The sequence below is a fragment of the Dermacentor silvarum genome, chromosome 1, assembly GCF_013339745.2.
Source record: "Dermacentor silvarum isolate Dsil-2018 chromosome 1, BIME_Dsil_1.4, whole genome shotgun sequence".
Lineage (NCBI taxonomy): Eukaryota > Metazoa > Arthropoda > Arachnida > Ixodida > Ixodidae > Dermacentor > Dermacentor silvarum.
Window position 1 is genome coordinate 22,553,817 of NC_051154.1, and position 26,174 is coordinate 22,579,990.

A 26,174-nucleotide genomic window follows, 5' to 3' on the forward strand; every position below is an offset into this window, starting at 1 on the left:
TTACTTTTAATTTGTTTTTTTACTTGAATTATGCCCAAATGTTATCTATTATTGTTTGTCTCGTTTCACTTATGTTTTCTTGTAGTCGTTTTTTTTTCTTAGTTTTTATATTACTGTACCCGGTGCGAAAACATGCACACCTTAGAGTTGTTCATGTGCACGCTAAGTAAACGATTGACGCCATCTGCGCCGTGCGCGGATCTTCATCCCAACCGGTCGCCATACTTTCCCAGTTGGACTCACGGATCACATCACCGCTGACACTTCGTGCAGAAAGGAGGGCTCCACGACCTCCTTCGGCTCGTCTGCCGTAGGGCAAGCTAATGCTGAAAAAAAAATGAAAAAAGAAAACATACTGACGAATAGCGACGTGTTCTATGCTCTATTTCAGTTTACCTTGTCTGTATTTTATTTATATGCCGATAATGGATACCTCAAAGACCTCAAGTGCTTTATGGCAATGTTCGCATTTGTATGGCACCTAGGATGGCTTTTCTTCATCATAGGTGGTGGTTCTGGACGTAGTGGTGGTGATTCAAATAGTTGTGTCGAAGATGGACCTGTTCAATGTGCTGATCGCTGCGGGAGTGGGACATTAAGGATGCTCGTCGTCGTCATGCGCATATGCTGGCCTCACGTGTAGGTCGAGGAACCACTGCGCCTACGAGACCAAGTGCAACAGCATGGCGCAGCCCAGGAATACTGGGCTACACTGACTTTCGCGCGCACGAAGTTGAGGACGCAGAGGGGACGCCGGTAAGGAGTGTCCTCCCTCTGTGTCACTTACTTTGCGCACCGAATCACCCACCTCTCCACGTTTCTGTGCTAATTAATGTGTTGCTTTGATTACTTTTCAAATAATTTTTTGCGGCGTGGTTGGATGATCTTGTCCGGTCTTTCAGAAGTCCTGTTGGCATAATAATAAACTAGTCTAGCATCTAAGAACGGTAACTACTAGAAAGCGAGAAATCTGTAACAAAGGAAGTTTGCGTGCGTCGTACTGATGGACGGAAGATCTGCTGCCATGGAGCTACACTGTGGTGCTCTTAATTAAACAAATGTGATTAGCCCCTGCCTCTCACCCCCCACCCCCCCTCCCTGAAAAAAAAAGCAGCAAGAAAAATTTACTCGGGTCAAGCGCAACACTTCTCACTGATATTTTCGTAAAGTGTCATCATGGCTTACGCAATTGACAAGACAGCCATGGAATAAACACTGAGAAGTTGTTATTAACCTACAAAGGGATATTGTGAACAGGAATTTAAGGTAAGAAAAAAAGAAAATAAATAAACTGGTAGGTCTTTATTTCATTTTGACGGAGTGAAATTAATTTTATAATTCAATTACACGCCATAGAGTCGCACATTTGTGGTTACATTTATTCACAAGAAGTAACGGGGTTACATTACAAGTTCCCGAGGAAAGAAGCATACTCGACGGAAACTTGCTGATGATTAAGAAACGCACTGAACAAATGTGTGCGATTTCAGTTATCGACGTGTTTTCATCAAAGCCTTGATCCAACCAAGTACAGTCTTTACTTCATAGTCTCTGAAGTCCAGACCCCATGGGACTGAAATACGACGAATTTTCCAGTTGGACGAAGTTATTAGTTCGCAAAACAACTGGCTCGCAGGTGACCTAAATCAGCCTGTCTCAGCATCAGACATTCAATGCTGCCAATAGCGGTGTTTATTCTGCTTCATCGTCTAGTCTCCGTACAGTTAGTATCAGCATCACAGACGAGAACAGTTCGAATAGTAGCATAACAAAAAGTTATTCTTGTTGTCACTCGTCTGCAGTGAAAATGCCGCATTCACAAATTCGGTTGTCGCTCAATCGATGCTGCACAACATACAGTGGCGCCAAATCTCAATAAACGAACGCAATTCTAGATACTTTTGTGGCTACGACGATAAAGGTTCTATGCCAGACCACCTTGAGAAGTTGAAATGCTCGAAACACTCCGGTAAACTTCGTCGCGAATTTCGTTCCATGGGGTTCTGCCTTGCCATACTCCAGATGTGATGCGCTGTGTCCCATCTGAACAGGGTTATAGGCTCTTGTAACACGCATGGTATGCCATGCTCTCAATGTACGTGGAATCCTATTTCGCTTGCCTTCCTGATGCGGTTTCCTGCGACAAGCGGGGAACAAGAAGAACGAAGTACGCTTAACAAGAGTGAGTATTTCAGCAATGAAAAGAAGTGACGGTTTGGGTTACAGAAGGACCCACTGCTGCGAGGATGTCACTAAATCACCACTCATGGCTACCAAGAAGGGCTTTCATGCTTGAGGCCGATTTCAACAGGGTGATCACAACTTTACATGGGGCCTCTCAGATCATTCGTCCCTCAAAATGGTACGGAAAATTCTATAAGCGGTGAACTGGTGCGTTATTATCTTGCACCAAGCGTCCTCTCGGAGAAGGTCTTTTGAACCACATTTGTGATGGGAACACGGCGTGCAACTTCGTATTGTGCGGGCTTTGACGTGAGTGTTACGTGTTTTTTTCTGGCGTGTACACACGTGGTCTGTCTGATCAATGGGCGTTCTAGTATGTTTTATTTTTTTTTTCAACTATCGGAAATCGCACGTCGCCAATTCAAAGCATTGCTTTTCAGTGACCTTCTTCATAAGCGATGAAAGTACGGCTCTTTTATACACTTACGCATGCAAAACTGTTTTTGCCACTGCAGTTAGTTTTCGTTCTAAGAAGTGAAGGGTCCAGGTGCTAGTGATGTTGCCTTTGTAGGAACTTTATGCGAAACGTTTGTATCCCGTGCTTCATGCCCTATATTCGCCCTTTAATCACGTGTGCTTAGTTTACTTGTCGCACTATCGTCAGTGTGAATAATTGCGTGAGGTCTAAGTGTCTGTCAAAAATTACGCAACCGAAAGGTTTCTTAGCAAGAAAAACACGATCGCCTGCAGTTGCTCGAGACAGTTATGGTGACTTTCTAACCAGGAAAAGCGTGCGTGAAAAAATGAACGCCGGCGCTGTATAGGCTTTTTCAAAGTAAAACGCGTGAGTTGCAGACTATTTGGGAGCCTAGCGCTCGTGGCCACGGGGCACTACGGAAGGAGGATCCTTACCCCCGGGTCAGACTGTAAAATGTTTTCTTCTCTCTCTCGCTCTCAGCCGAGGCTGCCGGCTGTGATTAGCACACGCGCTTGCGCACGTAGTGCCCTGGCGGCAGGATAGATATGCAGTATTAAAACTATCAGAACCAGGCGTATTCTCTCAATTAAAAAGAATGTTACTACTCAGGCGCGCAAGCGTGTGGAGGTCGATTCAGGTGTGAGTTCGATGCTTGCAGTTTGAGAGCGCATCTCGTATTCGAGAACACACACACGTTGGCGATGTGAAATCGAAGTCGTCGACGTTTTTTAAAAGATACATTGGGATTTTCGCATGCGCTAACGCGAGATCGGCAAGTGCAAACTTAAAAGTTTTGTTGACATAAACGCCTGGACACTGGTTTAGTTTAAGTCGTACACAAGTTGGTGCCTTCTTTTTTATCTTTTTTTATTAGCGACAGGCCACTACGCCCACTTGCTTAAAAAAATTGCTACGTCGTTCTAGCCGCGCACACTCGACAGTTGCACGCCGTATAACCTTCGCCAGAGGGCCCGTGTAAGGTTGCCTAACTGCTGTGCGATATCGAGAGTGAACAATTTATTCGCGTTAATGGAGCGTGAGCAAAAGAGCGCGCAGAGTAACAGCACCGTCGGAACAACTTAGGGGTCAGCGCAAGCATTGCTGCCGTACACATGACAACACGTAAATCTGCGTCAGAGTAAGTGAAGGCCGGAAAAAAAAATACTGCTGAGGCGTGCGGGGCCCACACGGATCCCTTGTCGGGTGCTGCTCAGCAGCGGGCGTAGCGCTCCATCTCCGCACACGCTCCGGTGCTTTCGCGAGAGCCGAGGAAAGCAGCCTCGGGTATACAAGTGCCACCCTTGAACACGGAAAAACGGCTCACGCTGTGTCTGACACAGGCGCCAGTGTGGCGGCCTGCAGCGGTCTGTTTGGCAGAGGTGCGTACACAGTGGATCGCGACTGAACACTTTGCGGGCAGGGTGGAGGGCGGATGAGCGCCGCGCGAGCTTTTATTGGCGGCTGCATTGGCGGCGCGCCGTTCAGGCGCGCTCGGGGAGGCAGTTCATGAGGTAGTAGGTGCCCTTGGCTAGCTCGACGCGGTCTGCGGCCAGGTCCAAGTCGGTCGGGCAGCGCATTCCTGCTGGGCAGGCGCAGTCGCGCTTCACGAAAACCGTCCCGGTGACGAAGGACTCCGAGATGGCCATGCAGGCGTCCTCTTCCACGGGCTCGCAGGTCGGAGGCTGCGCCACAGCAGAGAGAGTCGCGCATTAAACCGACGACCCTTAGGCGGGTGCTCAGCTTAGCTCACCCGCATATACAGTGCGAATGATTATGTTCAATATATATATATAAGGGTATAAACAATGTGACCAAATATGACATGCAAAGTTCATAGTTGTTACCACCCGTCGGTAACACATAGAACTACGCGATGGTACACCGAATCAGAAGACAATTCAGTTCATCGCGAAGTGCAGCTATCAACACACACACACACACACACACACACACACGCACACACACACGCACACGCACACGCACACGCACACGCACACACGCACACGCACACGCACACACGCACACGCACACGCACACGCACACGCACACACGCACACGCACACGCACACGCACACGCACACACACACACACACACACACACACACACACACACACACACACACGCACGCACACACACACAAACGCGCGCGTGCGCGCTCGTCGTCACCGGCTCGCTAGTATGGGATTATCACATGTGGACAGTGGAAAGAAAGGACGCCGCATGCGTAACTTCCTAACATAAGCGACAAGCGGCGACCATCGGGCTCCTAAGTAAAAGGCGACAATCGAGCCCTTGCTGAAGGATATATATTCGAAGGCGGCCTCTTTTACTCTTCCACCCCAGTTCTAATGGAGAGCCCTACGAAAGTTTTATGCTGACAACTTGGCTGCTGCTCCTATCTCTGGCATATTTACTCGTCGACTACCCATAGAATCACTTCTTGGATTATTGGCCATATATAGAACTGGTTCATCCAGTTTCATGCACACTAACTTTCTCTTTCTGTCGTTCATTCTCATCTTTTTACAGACCAGATTGCATGCTCACAGCTTTTTTTGTGCAAATCAAATCAAATCAAATCAATTTTTTCTCCAGTTTTCACGCTGGACGGTCATTCTGGGCTAAAAGCTACATACGTATCTTGACGTGACCCAAAAGACCAGGCAAGGCAATAGCACAGCAAACAGTATGCGCACATGTACATAATTCAGATAATTCGAGCTGTCGCTGGAATTCCTCACGGACGAAATAGCTATGAACGGAAAAACAAATGATATTTCCGTCACGGCTAGTTAACACAATTTGAAAAAGCTTAACAGAATGCATTTTTAAACAACATTATAATAGCAATGCTAGCTATACAAAACAATGCAACACTAGCTATACAACATAGCATGAGACTGAATTTTACAAGTTTCACATTTGCTAAAAAACAAAACAAAAAACGAAACAGGTTGTACATTATATACTCAGAACCATACACACATGCAGAATAATAATTACATCAGATACATTACAAGCGTACAAAGTATGAGCGGAGTTCTTTCTTACTGAAATTATCGATATTTTTGTATTTGTTCAAAGCGAATGGTAAGTTATGTGTTAACGACTGATGCTTATAGAGTGTTCTGAAGTATGGTATGGACCATATCTCAGGATTTCTTGTGTTCGCATTAATGCGGCGTCGCTCTAAGGAGGCTAATTGTTTTATGTAGCTCCATGCTAATTCTGACGAATATCGTGCACTATGTAATAAACGATAAGTGTATAGGTTATCAATTCGAATAACATTATATTTAGGGAACGCTTCTCTGGTGCTTGAATAGTAATCTATATTTCCAACATAGCGAATTATCTTCTTCTGCAACATAGGAACTTTATGTATGTTAGTTTTGGTGGTTGTACACCATATTAAAGCGCAATAATATAAGTGTGAGCTAAATAATGCATTGTAAATCTGCACTTTCGCTCTTACAGGAAGTATACTACGGCATCGTGACACAACCCCTGTCACGGAAGAAAGCTTTTTACAGAGATAATTGACGTGCATGTCCCAAGAGAGGTGTGAAGAGAAATAAATGCCAAGAATTCTCCTCATACCTCCCTATCGAGCACGCGGCTAATATTTTTGCAGGTTTCATACGTTTAGCGAACAGCAATGTCCCTTTCCTTGGGCGAAGGAAACCACGCGATATAGAACAGGGAAGGAACCACAGGCTCGAGTCATTATATCAGGGACTTAGCTCGCCGCCCAGTAGTTCTGTGCCAATGACACACTCATTCGTTCTATATGGTTCGCCACAATAGATGACTGATCAATTCGCAATAAACAATTTGCTACTCACTGCGCCACTTTCAGAAACGTGTTTTTTTTTTTTTTCGTTCACCCAAGCCACTAATTTACAAATTCGATCTTCCACCGGCTCATCCTTCAAGTGAACCTCTCACGCTCTTAGAGTACCCACTCAGCTGTCTGTGCTGGTTTGTGCCCGCCACAGATTCTTCCATTCTCCCCGATCGCTTTTCCAAGTCGAGGAACCGAGAGAAAGATAAAGAGATACGCACGCGTTTGCAGAGCGTGCTGACATCGATGGCAGTGACGCCGTTGTCGTACTGCTGGTGGCTCGTCTGGTTGCGGTAGAAGATGTGCGTGGGCGGGCATGAGCAGTGCAGGCGCGCCGTGTTCTCCAGCTTGATGCCCGTCAGCAGCGACAGCTTCACCGCCGTGCTGTACACAACCTGGTCACGCAGGCAGCGCGCCAGACGTGGCGCACGCCCGCAGTACTGCGCAACGGGTCAACAGGGTGAGCGGCTATAGAGCCTCCGTGATGAAAAACACCGATACGGGCACAAACAGATCCACGTTATACACGTAGTTGTAACTATAGGCGGGGTGGAACGCAGCCTGGTGCTTTTCCGCGAATGTGCCGTGGCCAATATATTCGTCCATAACTAAACATTGTGATGACAAGTCGGTAGTAAAAAGTTAGTAATGGTCAAAATGGCGTAGCATAGAAGCGAAATCAGTCGTCACCTCGTAGAATTTTTAAAAAGAAAATGACAGGCGATTACGTTATGCAAGATTTGTTGTCACGACCGATGTTTCGTATGATTAATTTTTAGCTCATTACACGCGCCATCAAAACTAAGAGCGCATAACGAGGAAGCAAAGGGAAAGCTAAACGACACCTGCCTTGTTTCGAAAGCAAGCACGTGACACTTTTGGACTAGTTGGTGATCCATTATCGCGAGGGTAAGTAAAGCACGAAAGGTAAACCGAGACCGTAGGCACGAGAAGGACGAGGCGCTCGTCCTTGTCGTGTATACGCCCTCGTTTAACCTTCGCGCTGTAGACTCGCGACAAGCGCATGAGCCATTTGAGCGGTACAGCATATAGATATAGGAGGCTGCGAGTACACGGTGTGCTATTTTACGCACCATTCGCGAGAGTGCGCGTGGCCTTAGAGATTGTTTGCACGAGAAACGTCGCCCATAGATTCGTGCTATTTTCTGACAGTCTAATATATATATATATATATATATATATATATATATATATATATATATATCTGGATCAAGGTTTCTATAGATTTCGTAAGTGAACCCACGCGTGCACTCTCTCACGCATGGCCTCGCACGGTAGGCTCCGATTCTTCACAATATATTCCTTCGCTGGAAGCTTCCGCCCACGAAGTGCGCACGGCATGGTGAACACTTATATTTTTACACGGAAGCTGAAAAAGGGCAGTTAGGAGATGCACTGGCTACGGCGTTGGTATTGTTGTTATGTTGAATAGCAGCCGGCATTATTGCTGCTTGCCAGCTTGGGATTGTTGGTGGTCGACAGGACAGCTACTGAAGTTGTACGACTCGTTACACGCATAGCAATGCCATTTTTATAGATTTTTTTTTACTTTCTTGAAAAACGTTGGTTGTTGCTTGCGCGCGTTACACAATTCTCGCTAGAAGACTGCGTGAGAGCACCACGAAGAGACAGTTTGTGTGCCACTTCAAGACACTGATACGTCCGCGGAGTTACGTTTAAAAGCAGTATATATTTCTACTGGGGTTAAAAACTAACGAGGGAAAGCATGCATGATTTTTGGATGAGGTGCACACCTTGTATTGGTCGTTGCCGTGTGACACAGTGCGTCCGTCCAGCGGGTCCCAGTCGAGGGGGCAGCTGAGGCCGTCAGGGCAGCGGCAGAGCTGCTCGGAGTTGATGCCGGCGAGGTTGAGTTGCACATAGGCGCAAGCGCTGTCTTCCATGCACTCCGGAAGCCCCTGCGCCACAATTGGCGAATCAGTTGCCAGTACGCACGTGCCTGTGCGTGTGTGTCAGTCATGGGCCAGAAGTGAAACGCTGCAACTGCAGTGTGAAGTAATTGGCGGCTTTACATGGTGAGACGTCACTTCGCAACGAGACATTCGTGTGGTCCACCGCGTTAACAGCTGAGCCATCCGTGTTGACAAAATTATGTTGCCTCGGTGCAACGGTATACCTGAACCACGCAGCTGACTCCACTGACGGTTCTGATACTGCATAGAGTATTCGTCTGCCCCCGTTTTTACAGCGAAGCTGCATATATGGCTAGTTTCCAGCGCATCGATGTGCATAGACCAAAAACCGGGGGCCGATCCCGAAGATAGTGCAGCACCGGGCCGACCCGCGGCGGAGGTGAAGCAGGCTTCAAGCACTCCTCTAACTTGCAAAATTAAGTTTAATATATTGGGTTGAGATATAACCCGTATCAGATATTAAGCTGATTAGAACCGATACTACACTTTGACCCGCGTCGGCCATGTCTACGTTCGCACCATACACGTGTACGCCATCCCACGTATTCAAACTAGTGCCTACCAATCTGAGTGTCTTCTGTCTCCTGACGTTATGCTCTACGTAGGCTCCTTTCCTCAGTTCTCCTCTGACTGTGAAATGGGTAGGCAACATGTTGTACGGTCTGAAGAACAGCGTGCCTATCCAGAAAAGACGGCGTGAACAGTAAAGGAAATGGGCGCGGCGGCGTAGGAAGGAGACCACCGACGATGAGGGGGTCGCGGACGTCGAGCGTAAGCGTGCTGCCCGCCAGGACCGCGAGGCGGAAAGAAATGCGAACCGTCCTTGTGGCCCCGATCCTGCAAACTTGGACCGTTTCACCGGAGCAACGGTCAATCCCCGCATACACAGCTTCGCTGGTCATCCACATTCACAGAGTGGAATGGCACTGATTTTTTTTTTATGGCATCTCACTATCGGTTAACCATACATTTCGGTTCAAAAGATGCGCTTTCGCCGAAGCTCTCCGCAGTGACAACAGCGCCAGAACCCACAGCCAGGCGCGTAGCCAGGGGGGGGGGGGGGGGGGGGGGGGAGGCTAATGGGGCTCCAGCCCCCCCCCCCCCCCCCCCCCCCCCTAGAAATTTTTTCGTGCTGTCATGCACCGCCGACCAAAACAACCACCGGCGCCGGGAATCATTGTGGATTTTGTCTACAATGTCTTTTTGACACTCGATAAGACATTTCGGCGCGAAAATTGCGAAATCGGGCTGGATTTCGTGACAACGCCCTTGCACCTGGAGTCACATAACGTAAGGAGCCCCAGCCGAGCACAAATTTTCAAGGGATTTTCGATAGCGAGCGGGCGCGTCGAGGCATCTCGCAGCGGCACCGTAATCTACGGAGCGCATGGATTTCAATTCCGAAACTTGATGGGTATAAAGTTCTCATACACTTTTGACGCGAAAAGTGCTCTTAATGTTTTTAGAAACTTAGGCCAACGTGCACGCACTCGAACGCGCGTGTCCAAGTCGTTCCAGAAATGGAAGCACGCGCTCGCAATCTTCCACACACACGAAAATATTAAATATCGCCGTGACTGTCAGCTGGCATCTGATAATTTTCTCCAAACATTTTCAGCAAGCGCGCCCAATGTGATCGATAAGCTGGACCAGGGCAGGCAAAGTAAAATAAGAGAAAACAGAAGAAACTCAACGGCCTATTTAATTTGAGACAGTTGTTTTTTGCGGGCGGCAAGGTCTTGCTCTCCGTGGCGATAGGGACACTGGTCCTATGGATTTAAGCAAAGCCCCCGCTGAAAATACAGGTATTTCCAGAGCGTTTCTTCGCATGCGAGCTGATTGTGGAGATACACATCTGAAGAACCATTTGGAAAGTTGCCCCAGTAATGCCTCGTATTTAAACCAGACGTACAAAACAAAATTATAGAAATTTGTGGTGAAATTATCAAAGAAAGCCTAGATGCAAAAGTGAACGCTGCAGGCTGCTTCTCCGTACTTGCTGACGAAACGACGGATATTGCTGGAATCGAACAGTTTACTGTTTGTGCAAGGTACGTAAACAAGGATGTCAACGATATCGAAGGAAGGAAGGAAGGAAGGAAAATAAGAGGTGAAAGGCAGAGAGGTTAACCAGGTTAAGTGTCCGATCGCCTACTGTGCACAGGGGGATGGGGGAAGGGCAGAAAAGATTAGAAAACAAAAGAAGATAAAAAAAAACTAAAAGAAACGTATCAGTCCGCACATTCTATAGTTTTTCACGAAGTCCTGTTTCTTTTAAAAAGCGTAATAGCGTTTTTAAAGCAGTTCGTTCCGACGTCGGCTGGGAACAGGGACCAAGAATTGTGGCTTCCGTAAGAGGACGGCTGTCTACCATGTCGAGCGTGGCGCTGAGGAAACGATACTGAAGTGTTTTTAGGTTTTAGCACAGGAATAGATGCCCTCTCGCATGGATACTACAGTTTATATGTATATGTGTACAAACTAGAGCACTGCACGGGCTCGGGCTCGGGCTTACCCAAAAGCCCGGGCCGGGCCGGGTAGAGCAGTTTTTTCATGGGCTCGGGCCGGGCTCGGGCACGGCGTGTGCTTTTTGACCCGGGCCCGGGCCGGGCTCGGGCTTTCTGGTGGTGTGCATGTAACGTGCAGCGAGTTATTCTTGGGCGTTTCAACTCTGAAAAACATGTATTTTTCGGTCTCGGGCCGGGCTCGGGCAGGGCCTCGGGCCTAAGGTAAAGGGGTGGCGGGCGGGCCGGGCGGGTAACGTAGATTATTTCCGGGCCCGGGCCGGACCCGGGCAGGGCCCGGGTCTCACCATAAAAGTTCTGTTCGGGCTCGTGCGGGCAGCCCAACGTAAAAAGGGGCCCGGGCCGGGTCCGGGACTGAAAAAGTCGGCCCGTGCAGTGCTCTAGACTACAAACTGATGCATATTCTAGTCGCCCTTCCAGTGCCACTGCCAGCGCAGAGAGATTTTAAAACATGAGATTACTAAAAAAACCACTTGCGCTTTACAATGAGGAACGCATGGTTATGCTGGCGCTTCTATACGCCCACAGAGACGTCGCCATCAACGTGTACGAAGTTACTGAACGCTTCGCTAAACCTCCCCGCCGAGTGAAGTTTATCGTTTAGATAGCAAAGCAGCAAAAATCAATGCCTGTAAAAATATCTGTTCCTTCACGTTCCTATATAAGCTCGTAATTATGAAAACGTATGACTGTTCATTAGCTTTTAAAACCACAGAAATTTTCACCGTTTATTGTAACACTTAGCATGATGATCAAAATTATCTTGGGAATACAAAAATTACGGGGACATCAATAACCAATTTTGACAAACCTTGCTCATTGAAAGCCCGGCACACGGGGCGTTTCCCAAAAACGCACTCGGATGTTAGGTAAATCAACTTGCCGCATCATCTGTGGCTTTCGTTTGTCCTTTTCTTTCCTTTTTAGCTACATGTATTTACTTCTTTTTTGAAACGAAGCAATAGCCTTCTTTGACTTTGGGTGCAGAATAATTGTTGCCGTTGTGCAGGCAGTTAAAATACGCATTTTCGTATTGATTTCTGCATTCTTTTCCTCTTATTCTAGCCCTAGCCACATGGTGCTGTCGCGATCGCAGCATGGCCCAAATGCATATCACAATTTCTGAGATCATAGTTTTCTTCTTGTCTGGATCGTCTGTCTTTATACTCGTATGCGTGAAGTTTACTATCTGTGACTGCGCAACATGTTTATTTGTCTTGTTTGACGCATTATATACAATGACGTTTCCTTAGATACGTAGATTTATTGCAGACTTATACGTATATTTAAATATCTTGTTGCGAGGTTTTGTGTATACAAGCAGTGAACTTGGTTTCACGCGACACTTCCTTGCCGTTTATCTTGGCATTTGTATATTCCATTCTATCTTCGCTTTTCTAATGTATATTTTGCGGAACTTCTGCTTTTTATATGTACTCGTTGTTGCAACTATAATTTCGGTACAATTACAATATACGACCGGTAACATCTGCTCCTGCGCAATCCATTGCAACGAAGGACAGCGTCATTGAGGTTTTTCCCTGGCCGTTGCATATGTACAAAAATGTAAACAAGGTTGTTAAATGACAAAGATTCATCAAAATATTTGTCAACTTGTTCATTTTATGGCCTTTACGCTTTTCATACCAGCTGCATGCACTGCTTTGCTGGTTTCGACCTGATATAGTTCTAAAGTTCGCGTGATATTTTCTTTACTTATTAGATAGACCAAAAAAAAAAAAAAACCGTGGAAGCATTGATATCAGCTATTACTGCCACAATTTTTGGGACATACGAAGCTATTCTTTTATGAAACAAACACATAATTTACTTGTCTTGACTGTGCGTAGCGTTAAATAATTCGTTTTCAGCACCTAATATACAATGGCATTGGCAATGGCAATGCAGTTATTATTCATGTATTTGATGCCTCGACAACGTTTATAAGGAGGAGGCCACGTTGCAACCTGAGCCCCCCCCCCCCCCCCCCCCCCCCGAAAAAAATTTCTGGCTACGCCACTGCCCACAGCTTAAGATTAAGTAAATGGGAAAAATGTGATTCACAGACACCTTCGCTCGTTCGTCGTGAGGCAAGGTGCTGGAGATCTGCAAAAGTCCAGCGGCGCATGCTCTGCTTATCTGCACGGTCACGCTCGAACGCGGAAGCACAACTTGGTGGGCAGACCTATGCTCAAACGAGCCATTGCAGAAGGGCAGTACTCGGCTCAAACGAATTAAAGCCCATCCATGAGTGACGCGACTGCTTCTACGTCACCCTCGGGCTTGCATCGATATGTGCCACAGGCGATGTTTTAAAAATTCCGGAAAACGTGAAAATGATCAACCGGTATATATATATAGGGTAGCTCACTGCCTTTCAATACATTTGTTAATAGCATCTGTGGCGTGTTCTGTGTCTCTTTGTGGTTGTGCCCGGTTGTGCCCTTGCGCTACATTGTCATTTCGTAGAGGTGAGTTTCCGAAGAAAGAAAGAACAAAAGAAGATAGTAAAAGGAAAAAATAGAGAGAGGAAAAAATGTGCAGATACAGCGCACATGTGGGAAACTGCTTATGTGAAGCGAAGCTTTAGTCAAGCGGTGTGTATTATAAATCCTACACAGCTAGCGGTGGTGCGCGCAATCTTGTGTACTTTCATCCTATGCAACGTGTGATCTCATGCCGTTGTTATGTTTGTGCGCTACAACGCTCACAAGCTATGCCGAATTGCAAACAACAAATCAGGCGGATTCACGGTGCGAGACGTCTACACAGCGCTGTCAGGAGGACGAAGGTCGAGGGAAGAATGGCGATGACAGGTGGGCGCCCGAAGAAGTACGACACATATCTAGCTACATTCAAGGATTCTGTGCCTCTTGTATTACAGTGGCACACTCCCATTCTGTAGGATTGGCCGAGAATGGGCACAGACCCAGTGGTACAACTTCCAGTTTGGTTCTTAACAAAACGTCGCTTTTTGCATTGAAGCACAAAATTAACTGGAACGCCAATGCATTTCTCCGCAAAGTTTGGGAATTAATATCTCGAAATTAGTGTCATCCTGAGAAGTAATTCTAAGTGGACCCGCCTTGCAAACTCCACGGATACAATTTGTAAATTGCAATATGGGCCATCAGGTAGTTAGTTAACAACTGAATGAGTAAATTTTGGTTAATTAGTCAATTATGCATTTCAATTTTTTGTGCGAGTAAGGTCCGCCTCTTCGAGTAGGCCAGCTCATTAACTAGAATTAGGCTATCTGCCACAGGCAACCTTAAATAAATTTTGAAAGTGTTCGTTGAAACACCCTGTATATATATATATATATATATATATATATATATATATATATATATATATATATATATTCATCCGGCGAGACGGACCATCCCAACAGCAGAGAGCGGTCGCATCAATCCTCGCAGAAAGAAAGAAACGTTTATTTGTTGTGATGCTTTGTTCGCATCACTTTTCTGTATACATCCGGGAGGGTATGCAAGGAAAGCTTCGCTTTAGTAAAGGTAGTCTGTGTGCCACCGGGGTTCTGTGTGTGACCACCTAACCATTACACCTGCAGTACCGTAAACAAAAAAGCTAAATAGGGGCCAAATTCTCTCTATTTCCATCCCTCCTGCTCCACCTCTGAGGAGCAGGATGTAGGCAGCAGGCGGATCTTGCCTCGCGAGACTTGCCGGTAATTGCTCCGCCCGAGTGCCTCCTTTCAGTGAAGTTCAGCAAACGTAAAAGCTATAAACTTTACGTTCAGTGCGCTGTCATTCAGAAGTGCAGCGCCAGACGGGCGAACAAGACGATGCGCACAGCGAGGCGGAACCGGACACAAGCCGTGAGCGGTGGGGGCTCAATCAGCTCAATGGCTTTGTATAGCATTCTGCTGCAGTATCACATCCCGGCTGTGGCAGCCCACAGTGGGGTGGAATGCAAAAATGCTCGTTAACTTATATGCACGTTAAGAAAGCTTACATTTTCAAAATTAGCTAACAGGATAATCTAGCTGAGTCATGTAAGAAACTTGGAAATAACTGCACATAGCCAGGATTTTTTGCTCCTTTTCTGCGTAAAGGGAAGTACGAGTAACTGTGCTGTTATTTGCTCTGGATTTTCTCCTGGTTTCCTTACCTGTTGATTAGTGATTAATGGCTTTTCTTGGCGCAAGGGCCAGTTGCAGCCAAAGAGTGCCGGACACATTGTAATAATGAGTTGACAGTGGTACAAGAAGTGTGGATGTAACACGGCTGTAATGAATCATAAAATCCGTCGCTATATAAATGCGTAAATATACATGTATTAAAAATACGACAATGACAACGGAGATGTGCTATGACTGGTTTCCTTACCTATTGTGGCAGCAGTCATCGAAGTCTTAGAGCAACTTCTCGACAGAGGAGAGTAACTAACTGGAATCGTAGCGGAAATAAACCGCGAATTTCATTACCTCGTGAGGGAAGATTGCTCCGCCGTTTCTGCCTTACAGTAAGCATCTATAAATTGTCGGAAAAATATATGCAATGGCGTCAAGTGCAACCGATAGTCGCGTTGTTAGCTTACATTATTAGTTATACAATACATTGTCGATGAGTTTTAATTGTCTTTAGAAGCAGCGGTTCCAAGCTTTTTGTGACCACGTCACCCTCCGTGGTGGCTTAGTGGCTATGGTGGTGCGCTGCTGAGCCCGAGCTCGCGGGTTCGATTCCCAGCTGGGGCGGTGGCATTCCGACGGTGCGAAATCCCATAACGCTCGTCTATCTAAGGAACCCCAGGTGGTCAAAATTATGTGGAGTCCTCCACTACAGCATGCCTCATAATCAGATCGTGCTTTCGGCCCATAAAACTTCATAATTTAAATAATTTAATTTAAATAACCATGCCACTGTACAGTAGCGTACTTTTGTATAGTGCACAAGTATAACGGGTGTCCCACCTATAGCGTTAGCCAAGCTGTTGTACTAAAAAAAAAAAAAATACGGTTAAAAAAACAGTGCAAGATACGATTTTAACACCTAGGGTGTTCGGTCGTCACGAGGTCTGACGACCGAATACTGTAGCTCTTATAATTGTATCCTGCACCGTGTTTCTTTAATCCTTTTTTCCCCCGTTAAACACCTTGGCTAGCGTTAACTGGGACACACGGTTTATGAACTGGTACATTTCACGAAGAGTACAGTTCCTTTTGTACCAATTTCTGCTGCACCCTTTGCTGCAAGGCCACGTGTGTCATAATTCATGAGTGTTTGGAGCGCCTTCGCTCAACCCATCGAATTAGTACACACCAACGTACAGTTGACCAGTTATTGTATCCATCGTGTAAAAACAGCGTCCCAAAGAGATGAACTAGAAAAACGCTCTGAATTGAACTTGCGTTTTACTTAAAAGGTACGTGTGAGAGACGGAGGCCAAGGCACCCGAGGCCCATCTGGAAAGTTTTTTTTTCTTTTTTTTTTTCTTTTTTTTTTCCCCGGAGCTCAAGTGCTGCTTTCAGAACGTGAAAGAGCGCTTCCTCTTTATCCTCCTGATCGATATGAGGCATTCTCGCCCAGGAAGCCCTGGTGAATGATGGAACGGAAACAAGGCAGAATGACGGGAAAGAGAAAAGTCGGGAAAGCTGCTCACTGTGGGGTAAGCTATATACTACAACGATGCACGAAGGAAAGAAGAGCGGTCAGCGTTTCCGCTCGCCGAGCATACTTTCGTTACGCCAGCCATCTGCTTTACATCCTTTTATTACTTTTCAGAGTATACTCACTGCGTACCTTTGTTTATTTCTCTCCACAGATTTCTGGCAGCACAAGTAGCCATACTGCGAACAGTGCGAGAAACGAGGATAGTGGAGCGAATGACATGATCAGTATATGCAGGTAATAATAGACAACTAACCCAACCAAACACGTTGCTGGGAACTTGAACACTGATGAAGCATTTCAGTTCACAGAACTCGTGGCGTACACCTCAACGTGACGTGTGCCGACCTCCCCGACGCTGTCAACCCCAGCAATTCCAGACGTCGCTTTTAGTTCACCACGTTGCGTACGTACACCACGTGGCGTACGGACCTTCAAGATTCAAGATTCGCGCGATGACGCACGCAGTGTACTGGAGGAGAAAAAGAACTATAGTGACGTTTTACTTCGTCAATGCGGTTCACGCGCAAGCGTATGGGTGCTGTTCGGGAGTTTTTAAGCTATGTCGTCTTGCCTGACACACCCGCGTTGTCGCAAGCCGCCTAGCACATTCTTCGGGATTATCCTGAGCACGCCTAGCCCGCGCCTTTTGCCGGTCTTGCTCAGCTCGTGCTCTGCGCTTGCCGACGACTTCGGGGTCGGTCGACTCGCGCTCGGCCTGCCACCGCTTGCGTTGCTGCTCCGTCTGTCTCGCTCGGCGCTCGGCCTCCTGATCGCCAGACGTACCCGGTACATCGATAGCGCACACAGAGCCCGTATTAACTGCCACAGGAGGTGAACCCAGCGCGCCACTACATATCCTCCCCCCCTCCGTAGCGTGCTCCTCCGTACCTTCTCCGGCACAAGCTCCTCCTCTCCACCTCCAGGAGCACTTTGGTGAGATAGTTGCGCGTAGCCATGTAAATAGAAATGAAATCCGAGAGATGCGTCAATACGCCGTCGACGAGTTCTTCCGCTACGCGTTCCGGCCATCGAACCAAATTATTTCACTTCTATTTCCGGCCGTTCCACGGGAATGACAAAATTAGGGCTTGCAAGAAATTGTGGGAATTGCGTATCTGACCAATGGCAGCGCGAGAGCGGGATGTGACGTATGGTTAGCCTACAGTGGGCAATTGGCCGACTTGGGCGCCATCTTTTGAGAAAAAAGTACAGGCCGAAGCGCAATTAGACCACATGTAGTCATGCCACATGCTCGGACAAACACATTTAGAATCCAAAACCAGGGAAATGCTGCGAACACTCGTGCAGGCCGCAACCGATCATTCAACCATTCTATTAGGAGTCCCCAGCTATCATGCACCGAGCTAAAAAAAAATAAAAAATAAAAAAAGAAAAGAAAGCACGGATCAATCTATGTGAATAAGAGCAAGTGCATTAGTGCTGTAACTGTGACCAAGAAACCGCCAGTAACTTTTAGTCCCTGACATCCAAATATTCAATTAAATATAATTATCTAATGCTTTAATTTTTGTTCAAATTGTCAAGATGTCAATTAGGCGATTGTAGATAATCATAAGAGACGTAAAAATGAGGTGTTTTCAGCAAGGTACACATCGCGTCATCACTTTTTTCCGGCAAATAGAGAAAATCCGTGAAATATGAAAACATGCGCACCCGCGCACGCGGAATAGCAGTGTCATCAAACAGTCTCGGTAATAAATCAAGCTGTTCATCTCAGACTCGCTGTTCAGGGCAGTGAATTCGCTTGATCTTGGTATGCAATAATCGCCCGGATCTGTTCGTGCGTCTTTCCTACGATCACACTAGAGTTACTGGTTACTGTATAGGCTAAAGGGAGCCTACACAGTAACTCTAGATCGTACGTGCTGTTATCGCCGCCGCTCGGTCCATGTGTAACAGATGCCCGAAGGAAAAAAATCAAAGCCCCTTTCTTAAAGAAAGATGGTTGAACGCGAAGCTTTCTCCCATGAAAACTGAATCAAAGTCCAAAGCCAACGACCACGCAACGAACCCAAGAAATGCTGAGCGACCCGATGCAATGCATATGTGATTTGATTGCTTGTTTAGGATCGTATTTTTTGAACGTTGAAGATACATTTCGTTAAGTTGCATAGCCTTTACTTTAGATCATGTAGCCGTTGATTACACGCACACACTCACACTTTCACGGACGATTCTACACTTGCACAGTATTGACTTGTGATCGCTGTGGTAGACGGTCAGAAGCTCTGCCGTTGCCGATACACGGGATCGGCCTTACGGGCCCGATCGCGCTCACGAGGTCTGACGGCGCGCCACTGCGTGCCTTGTTTCACCAACAAGGCACGCGCTTGTTGGTGAAACAACAAGCGCGTGCCCAACACACAACAGGCACCCGGCGGCTGCTGGCCTAAAAACCGTGCCGTGCGCAGCCCGCCAGCCCGTGGAAGAGTGAAATCCGAGGAGAATTGAGGAGGAAAACGCCCGGCCGTGAGGAAGAGGGTGTCGCTACTTTCCTGAATAGAGGGGTTTTAGTACGCATGGGTGCGCATTCCCATCGTATTTGTCAGATTTCGCGAACTTGCCTAGAAAAGTAAAAAGGCGACATGTACCTGGCTGGCCACACTTCAATTTTACGTCTCTTACGATTCGCTACAATCCCCTAATTGACATCTTTTCAATTAGAACACCAATCACTTGCTTTGTTTGTTTTCTACGCCCCGTCTCTTTTTGACGCCACAATGCATCACACAAATAGCGTTATCTGCGAGACGACTTGAACGCGCGAAGTGTGAGCGTTTTGTGAGGCCGTGTCACCACAGTTCAAGCTTATTCGTGAAATGACAAACTGTTAGTGCATTTCCGCTGCGGGTAATTCGTTGTACTTAGTGAGCCGGGAGTGTTTGCTGACAGGGACGCAATCCCAGGTTGCAGCGAAATATAACTAAGCGCTGCCGCGGACGCCGAACATGGTCGGGGAACTGAGCACCGACGCGAATGTCCAAGCTGCCCGTCGCACGCGTCGCCACGCTCCGCGGGTCACGCGCACTGGCACCCAACCATACGCGGCCACACTCCGACGTTAACTTTCACGCCGTTCTCTCCTTGTTGAAACTTCTAATGACACAGGATTAGTTTCGCTTGTCGCGCGGCCAGCCGCACGGCGTGCGTGCGCACCGGGAGCTAAATTAAGCTCAGGTGTTCCGTATCCGTGCGCACCTTAGTCGAGCCGGAGGGAGCTCTGCACATTCAGAATCATCATACTGCATACGTCGTCCCTGTAACGCCTGCACCTCATTCGGTGGCTTTTCTTTATCTTCTCGCTCGATCGATGATTGCGCTAAACTGTAGCGGGAAGCAATCAGCCCCGGCCGCCCCTTTAATTCGGCCGGCACCGGTGGCCAGTGTTTACCTTTCATACGAGAAGCGCGCGCAGAGCAGCGACCGCATCTCACGAGCCCGGCGGCAACGTCGACGTTGCGACGTTACGATTACGTTTTTTTTTTCTCGATTGTGCGCACTCGATTCGCAAATGCACTATATCCCGCGCCTGATACACGTCGCAGCGTACTGCAGCAGCACTTGTTGGGTTGTATCAAAAAAAGAACAAAAACAAAAGTAGCTGAAAACAAAAACAAGACACTAAAGAATTAAATTCTGGCGTTTGACATTATTATGACACACGCCATAGCGGTGAACTCAGGATTAATTTTTACCGCACCCTCCGTGGTGGTGTATATGGCTAAGGCGTTGCGCTGCTAAGCCGCATTTCGATGGGGGCGAAATGCTAAAAAAAAAAGAGAAAAAAAAAAAACCGTGCCCCATGCATTGGGTACACGTTAAAGAACCTCGGGTGGTAAAAACTAATCCGTAGTCCCCCACTATATACGGCGCGCCTCTAAATCATATCTTGGGTTTGGCACGTTCATTTTTTTAACTGACCATATCGCGGCGAGAAATAAAACAAGACCCGTCGTCTTGCTTGTGTCTATTTTAAACAGCAATTTTCTTGTGCTGCTGTGAGTTGTCCTATAAGCACTACGTTTCGGTAAAACAAGCGTCTAGATTAACCACTGTCAGAAGCATTGTGATAATTACCTAAGCTCACAGCAAAAAACACTTCCAGTTGCTGAAGAGCACAGCGAGCAATACTAAGTTGCTTGCATTTTCGTAACTCATACGGGAATTTTTCACTCTCAAGTGAAAAGTGCCGCGCGAAAATATAGTCGCACAGCACTTTTTTGTATTTCGCAGGCTTTCTTTCAGGCTTCGAAAAAACTTTTATGTAGCACGTATTGAGCAACAGAAATCTGGATCGGGAAATTTTCAGGATGGTGCACATTTTTCTCATGATATTTTTCTCGAGTATTTAATGAAGTTCTTTAATAAGAATAACCAATTATGTAATTAGGCGAAATTGTCTCACTTGCTCCAAGCAGCGGCAATAACATTACCTTGGTTCTGTCCGGCTACATGGCACTTGCATGTTTTTAAATTTTGGCACAAGTTCCGTGGGACACATGGTATAGAATAAGCCGCACATGCTATGTGTGTCTCCCTCTCTCTTTCTTGTCATCGTTTTAACGCGATAGCGTTAGGCCCCGTGTCGCAGAAAATCCGGCGCCGGCAACCGGCGTCGGCGTGCGATGTCGGCGGGTGGCGGAGAAAATCATCCCCAACCACCTCAACCACCCCGACCGCGCAAGCCCTCCACGTGGTGCAAGGTTTTGGTGAACAAAAATTGAATTTCTCACAGTGAAATCTGTCAGAAAAATGGTAAAGTACCACTTTACCATTCGGCGTCGGATTCGTCGTCGGATTGTTTACCAATCGGCGTCGGATTGTAATTTGAATGTACGAGAAAACCTAATTCTGCTACGAGGAAACTCAAACACAAACCCCTTTTCCAGCATTTCTACCAGACCTACAGCTGCGCGTTCGGGTACTTGCGAAAATGATATCCAGATGGCGCTCGCATCCTAGGCAGGTCAAATTGGGACTTCGCCTGATAATTCGTTTTGGACACGCGCGCACGTCGGGGCAATAGCAAACAATTATTAAAATAATAAAAAAGGTGCTAGGGCCTTCACATTTTAATATAAGACCACTTGTATTTTTTCAGCAATGCATTTCTGTTTAAAAGTGAGGCCGACTTTAAGGGGATCGGTGTAAGCTTGGTCTTTGTAAGCTGGCTTCATCACGTTCAGTGTTACAGTGAATGAAGCCTACTTGCTGTATGCGAACGATGCGATGCGAACGGGTCCCGATAACGCTATCGCAATCTACTCTTATAGGCGAAGCTTAAGCGTCCTCCATTTTTTTTTTTTTTTGTGCGCTGCGCGTACTATGCATGTAGTAGACTTTGAACAGTTTGTCGTTTGTCTCAGTTGCGCAAGATGCACAGTTATCAGGAATTAAAAAGCGATACTCGGAGCGTGTGGCTGCCGCCGCTTCCTTGCGTCACCGAGCGCTGGACGATTGCTGTGGGACCAAATGCAGGCACAATGCGTCACAGAGCTCTCTTTTATTCAACGCCACGATGCATCCGCTCGGTGAATCCAACGCCTACGGTCTGTGCAAAAAGCGCCGGCAGCCACGAGCTCGCGTTTTGATCACTGAGCACTGTACGTTTTTAAAAGCTTGGTTCAAGTTACAAGAAGCACCCGGTTTAAGGTTGCAATTAACGCGATATCTTCTGCATTGCCTTTAACAGGAAATCAAGCAATACTATAGGGCTGGAACTTTTTTGTCTTCCAGAAGAAGGGAAAAATCGAGGGTAAGACAGATTACGAATACCGGTTGCACGGTGACTTTTGATCGCTATCGGTCCCAACCTGGATCGAATTCTTGATCGCGATCTACAATGATATCTGCTACACATTCCAACAGCGATTCGCATCGAGTTTGGGCATCTATATAGTCTAGGTGAGCTCTAACGAACTAGAATGGGTGCAATCAAATATAGCGTAAACGTCGTAATATAAAACTTTTTTTTTCAATAAAACGTTATTTCGTTTGTCATTGTGGGTAAGGCTATCATCATCTGCTGATCGTCTGAAACTCTCAGGACGACATGGTCGTCAGCCTACGATCGCAATGCACAGATCGCGATTGTCTGGATTCGGATCGAGCAAGTTCGTGATCGAAAATGACCGTGTAGAAGCAATCGATTCAGATCGAGCTCAATCCTGATCAGGCCTGATCGCGATCAAACGTGACCGTGTGACACCGGCATAAGTGTAAGGACCTGCTGGCTCTCCTGTGTACCGGGGTAAGGGATTCCAGTACTAAATTCTTCTTCCGCTCTCGCAAATATAAGAAGTAGCCACGCAGTCATTGCCGTAAAGTGACACAAGGCGCACGCCACCAATGAAAAATCGAAAATCAAAGCGGCCGCTACCAATTCCCAAGATTTCTTGTTTTGATTCTGAAGATTTCTCTGTGGAAACTTTAAATAGCTCCTGTATGCGTACTGGAGCAATTGAATACACAGTGACCTCGTTTCCCTGAAGTAGCATTTCCGGGAACGCAGCATGGCAAATAGTGATGCCTTTCTCGCGGAAATGAATCTAATGCAATGAAACGAATGCTGCAAAATTTGAGTCTCGTTTTTTTTTCCCCTGATATGTTGTGTATTCATTGCCTTCGAAGCAAGGAACGTTTGCCAATGCCCCTCTATACCCCCAAGCATGTTTACGTCCATAAACGGATTTAGGCTGAGCTCTTCCGAGTCGACGCCCCACTGCTTTCGGAGAGCAGCTGCTCTGGAGATAGTGACCCCGTTCATTAATCATGAGGGCAATGTGGCCAGCGCACTGCCATTGATCTGGGCGATTATAAGGCACTTAGGCACTGATCCCCAGGTCACCGCGTCATTTCTGTCTTGAAGATTCACCCAGTCTGCTTTCCGCACCTCGACTTTTACCGACGGCCGTCCAAGGAGGAAGCAGTTATCGGCTGATATCTCTTGCCTTGACTGATCGCTTATATGGGAACGCTATAGCGCGAAAAATGAGAGAAGTCCGCGTTCATCTCCCTGGCCCAGTGATCAGCGTGAGTAACCTATTAGATGCGACGGGAGGGCGTAAGGCACGGAATATATAGCTTCATGTCGTCTAGATAAGCTGTAGTGGCCAGCGGCATCGACAGAAGTGGGACAAAATATTGTGGCATTTTTCGAGTGTAACTGCAGAGTAAGCGCAGGTAAAAAATAAGCGCGATGGTCGCATTGCGTTTTCTACGAATGGTATTGCTTCATCGTGCTGTTTTATAAGTCAACGCAGACAGTTTGCCCAGCAAGTTGTCATATAGCGTATGATACGTTGTTTGTAGCTCCAGCTCGGCAGACCGCAAGTCCCGGCGGTGCGCAGATTGTAGAGTAGTGGTATCAAGGAAAATAACAAATTGGGTAAATGGCCTGGAATCTGCCCTTTTTAAGGTTGTATATCTGTCGAAGCTAACTTATGCTGACTGATTTGTTGACTGTATCAGTAAGATCTGCATACGCGAAAGTAGCGCCTTGGAAACTGGCGTCCGAGGTGATGCACCCATTCATCGTTATCAGTATATTTAAGACACCATGGGCTGTCGAAACATCGATAGTGCAATCATCACTACGGCCTCGTTTAGGCGTGTTGTTTCTTGCTTCTCAGATTACAATATTTGCCTGAAAATAATATAACATGTGCCAGACCTAAATCAAGGTCAGCCACAAGCCTGTGAAATGCACTCGGCACCTAGACCAAGCAGTAATCATGAACATTAATTATAGTTATGTCGTCACGTGGGAAGAAACGAATTTATCAAATGGCAGATCAGATCGAAACATATTCACATAGGTCAGCAGCTACAGGAAGTCGAAGGTAAGCTAGCACTGTCACATACATTTCACCCCTCCTCGGCGACTTCCGCCTTCCTTATCGTAAATTTAGTTTCATGATAAAAGGGTGAAATAGAGTAGAGAGACAGAAAAGACATCCGGAATATAAAAGGCGCACTGGGTGGAAAATAGAGGACGGCGTCGACGACTGATATGCCACTGAGCATTTCTATAAGTGTTGAAAATGAACTTCGAGAGCCCTTGCAAATTTCTTGTTCCCGTTGGACAAGGCGACAGCATGGGCTTAGGAACCTCATTTCCACCCTATAGACCCAGTTGCAGTTTCACTCTGTAACGTGAGCCCTGACCAGTTTCGTGGAACCCTTGACCAGGGAAGAATCGAGCGGCTCACTGAGATGTTCACCGTGAGACTCCTGGGCTTCATGGGAGCCAGGCCGTAGAAGCGGGGTCTCGCCTGCACTAGGCACACGGCGCAAAGCAGCACCCAGCACGGCAGGCCGCCACGGTCCATTGCTGCTGCAAGTCTTGTAGCTGCGTCAGGGGGAAGCAGGACAGAAGGGGAGTTTGCACGTTAGTTAGTGTCTCGCCTTCGGCTGCATGGGTGCACTTCATTTTATTTCGTCTCTGCACGCAAAATAGTCGATGCGAACAAAACGAAAACTGTCAGCTGCATCCCTGGTGCAAAGAACCTGGTAGCACTTTTTTTTTCTCCCTACATGGTACGAATCTCGTTAGTGCTTCGCAGCACCGCCTGATGCAGCAGCGCGAAGACCGCATGACGAGATTTAGTACGTACGCGGCCATGTGATATTTAATAGGGATATTTAAACATTGGCAGTACACACTGTGTGTCATGCCTTAATTTTCTTCAGGGCATCTTTTATTGCAGTGGTTCGCTTTCCCGGAGCAGACCTGAATTTATGCTACCATCGCCTCTGCCACCAACTATTATATGACAGAACACGCAATGCTATGACATAAAGGTGAGCATTTTTCACGCTGTGTAGATTTACGTGCTAGGAAATCGCGAAACAAACCTTTTGCTCTAACACGTTCATAGCTATAGGAACGTGCTTGTGCACGTGCACGTGCACGTGCGTGTGCGTGTGCGTGTGTGTGTGTGTGTGTGTGTGTGTGTGTGTGTGTGTGTGTGTGTGTGTGTGTGTGTGTGTGTGTGCGCGCGCGCGCGCGCGCGCGTGTGTGTGTGTTCTTGGGTGTGTCAGAAACTCTTAAGCTCATAGAAACAAAAAAATTGGTAAGCTTGGGAATCTAAAAAATCCATCAAAATAGAAGATCTATTGATCGGATCAATAAATTAAAGCACAGAGCAGTTTTAGTGTTTCATCGACGCCCTCGTGGTGCCTCTCATATCTGCGAGGCTGACGTTCTTATTCCGAAGGAAGAGTTCTGGTCCTACTGCGTCACGGCCATCCACAGATCGCTGTTTGAGACGTATAGCACTGCAAGATGAGCGGACGCCTACACGTCATACGTGAGTGCACACCGTTGACCGAGCACCAACGCGAAATAGTAAACATGCTCCTGGCCACACATTGACCCGCAAGTTTCCAGCAATGGACGAGGGCACGTGGTGTGCTACCGGATAGCATCATAATCTTGGACTAACTTCTGGAGTACCTTTTGGAGGCGTCATTGTCTTATGAACTTCTAACTCACCTCTTCCAGTGCTCTTCTCTCTTCCTCCTCAGAT

General features: G+C 47.0%; 1 protein-coding gene and 1 pseudogene across 4 annotated transcripts in view; both read right to left on the reverse strand.

Moving 5' to 3' along the window:
- The window catches only part of LOC119458095 (U-scoloptoxin(11)-Sm5a-like), a 180,516-nt gene that overhangs the window by 18,837 nt on the left and 135,505 nt on the right, over positions 1 to 26,174 (reverse strand). The window contains exons 3-6 of one of the 4 annotated variants that reach the window (XM_037719920.2): positions 24,867 to 24,994; positions 8,283 to 8,447; positions 6,729 to 6,947; positions 4,080 to 4,344 (exon numbers count right to left, since the gene is read on the reverse strand). In XM_037719920.2, coding sequence (XP_037575848.1) covers positions 4,144 to 4,344; positions 6,729 to 6,947; positions 8,283 to 8,447; positions 24,867 to 24,974 — 693 coding nt within the window. In that variant the 5' untranslated portion in view covers positions 24,975 to 24,994 and the 3' untranslated portion in view covers positions 4,080 to 4,143. Of the gene's footprint in view, positions 1 to 4,079; positions 4,345 to 6,728; positions 6,948 to 8,282; positions 8,448 to 24,854; positions 24,995 to 26,174 lie in introns of those variants that run through there. The other 3 variants (XM_037719912.2, XM_049665551.1, XM_049665548.1) reach the window with 3 other exon arrangements.
- On the reverse strand, positions 8,788 to 8,967 carry LOC119437807 (U2 spliceosomal RNA; annotated as a pseudogene).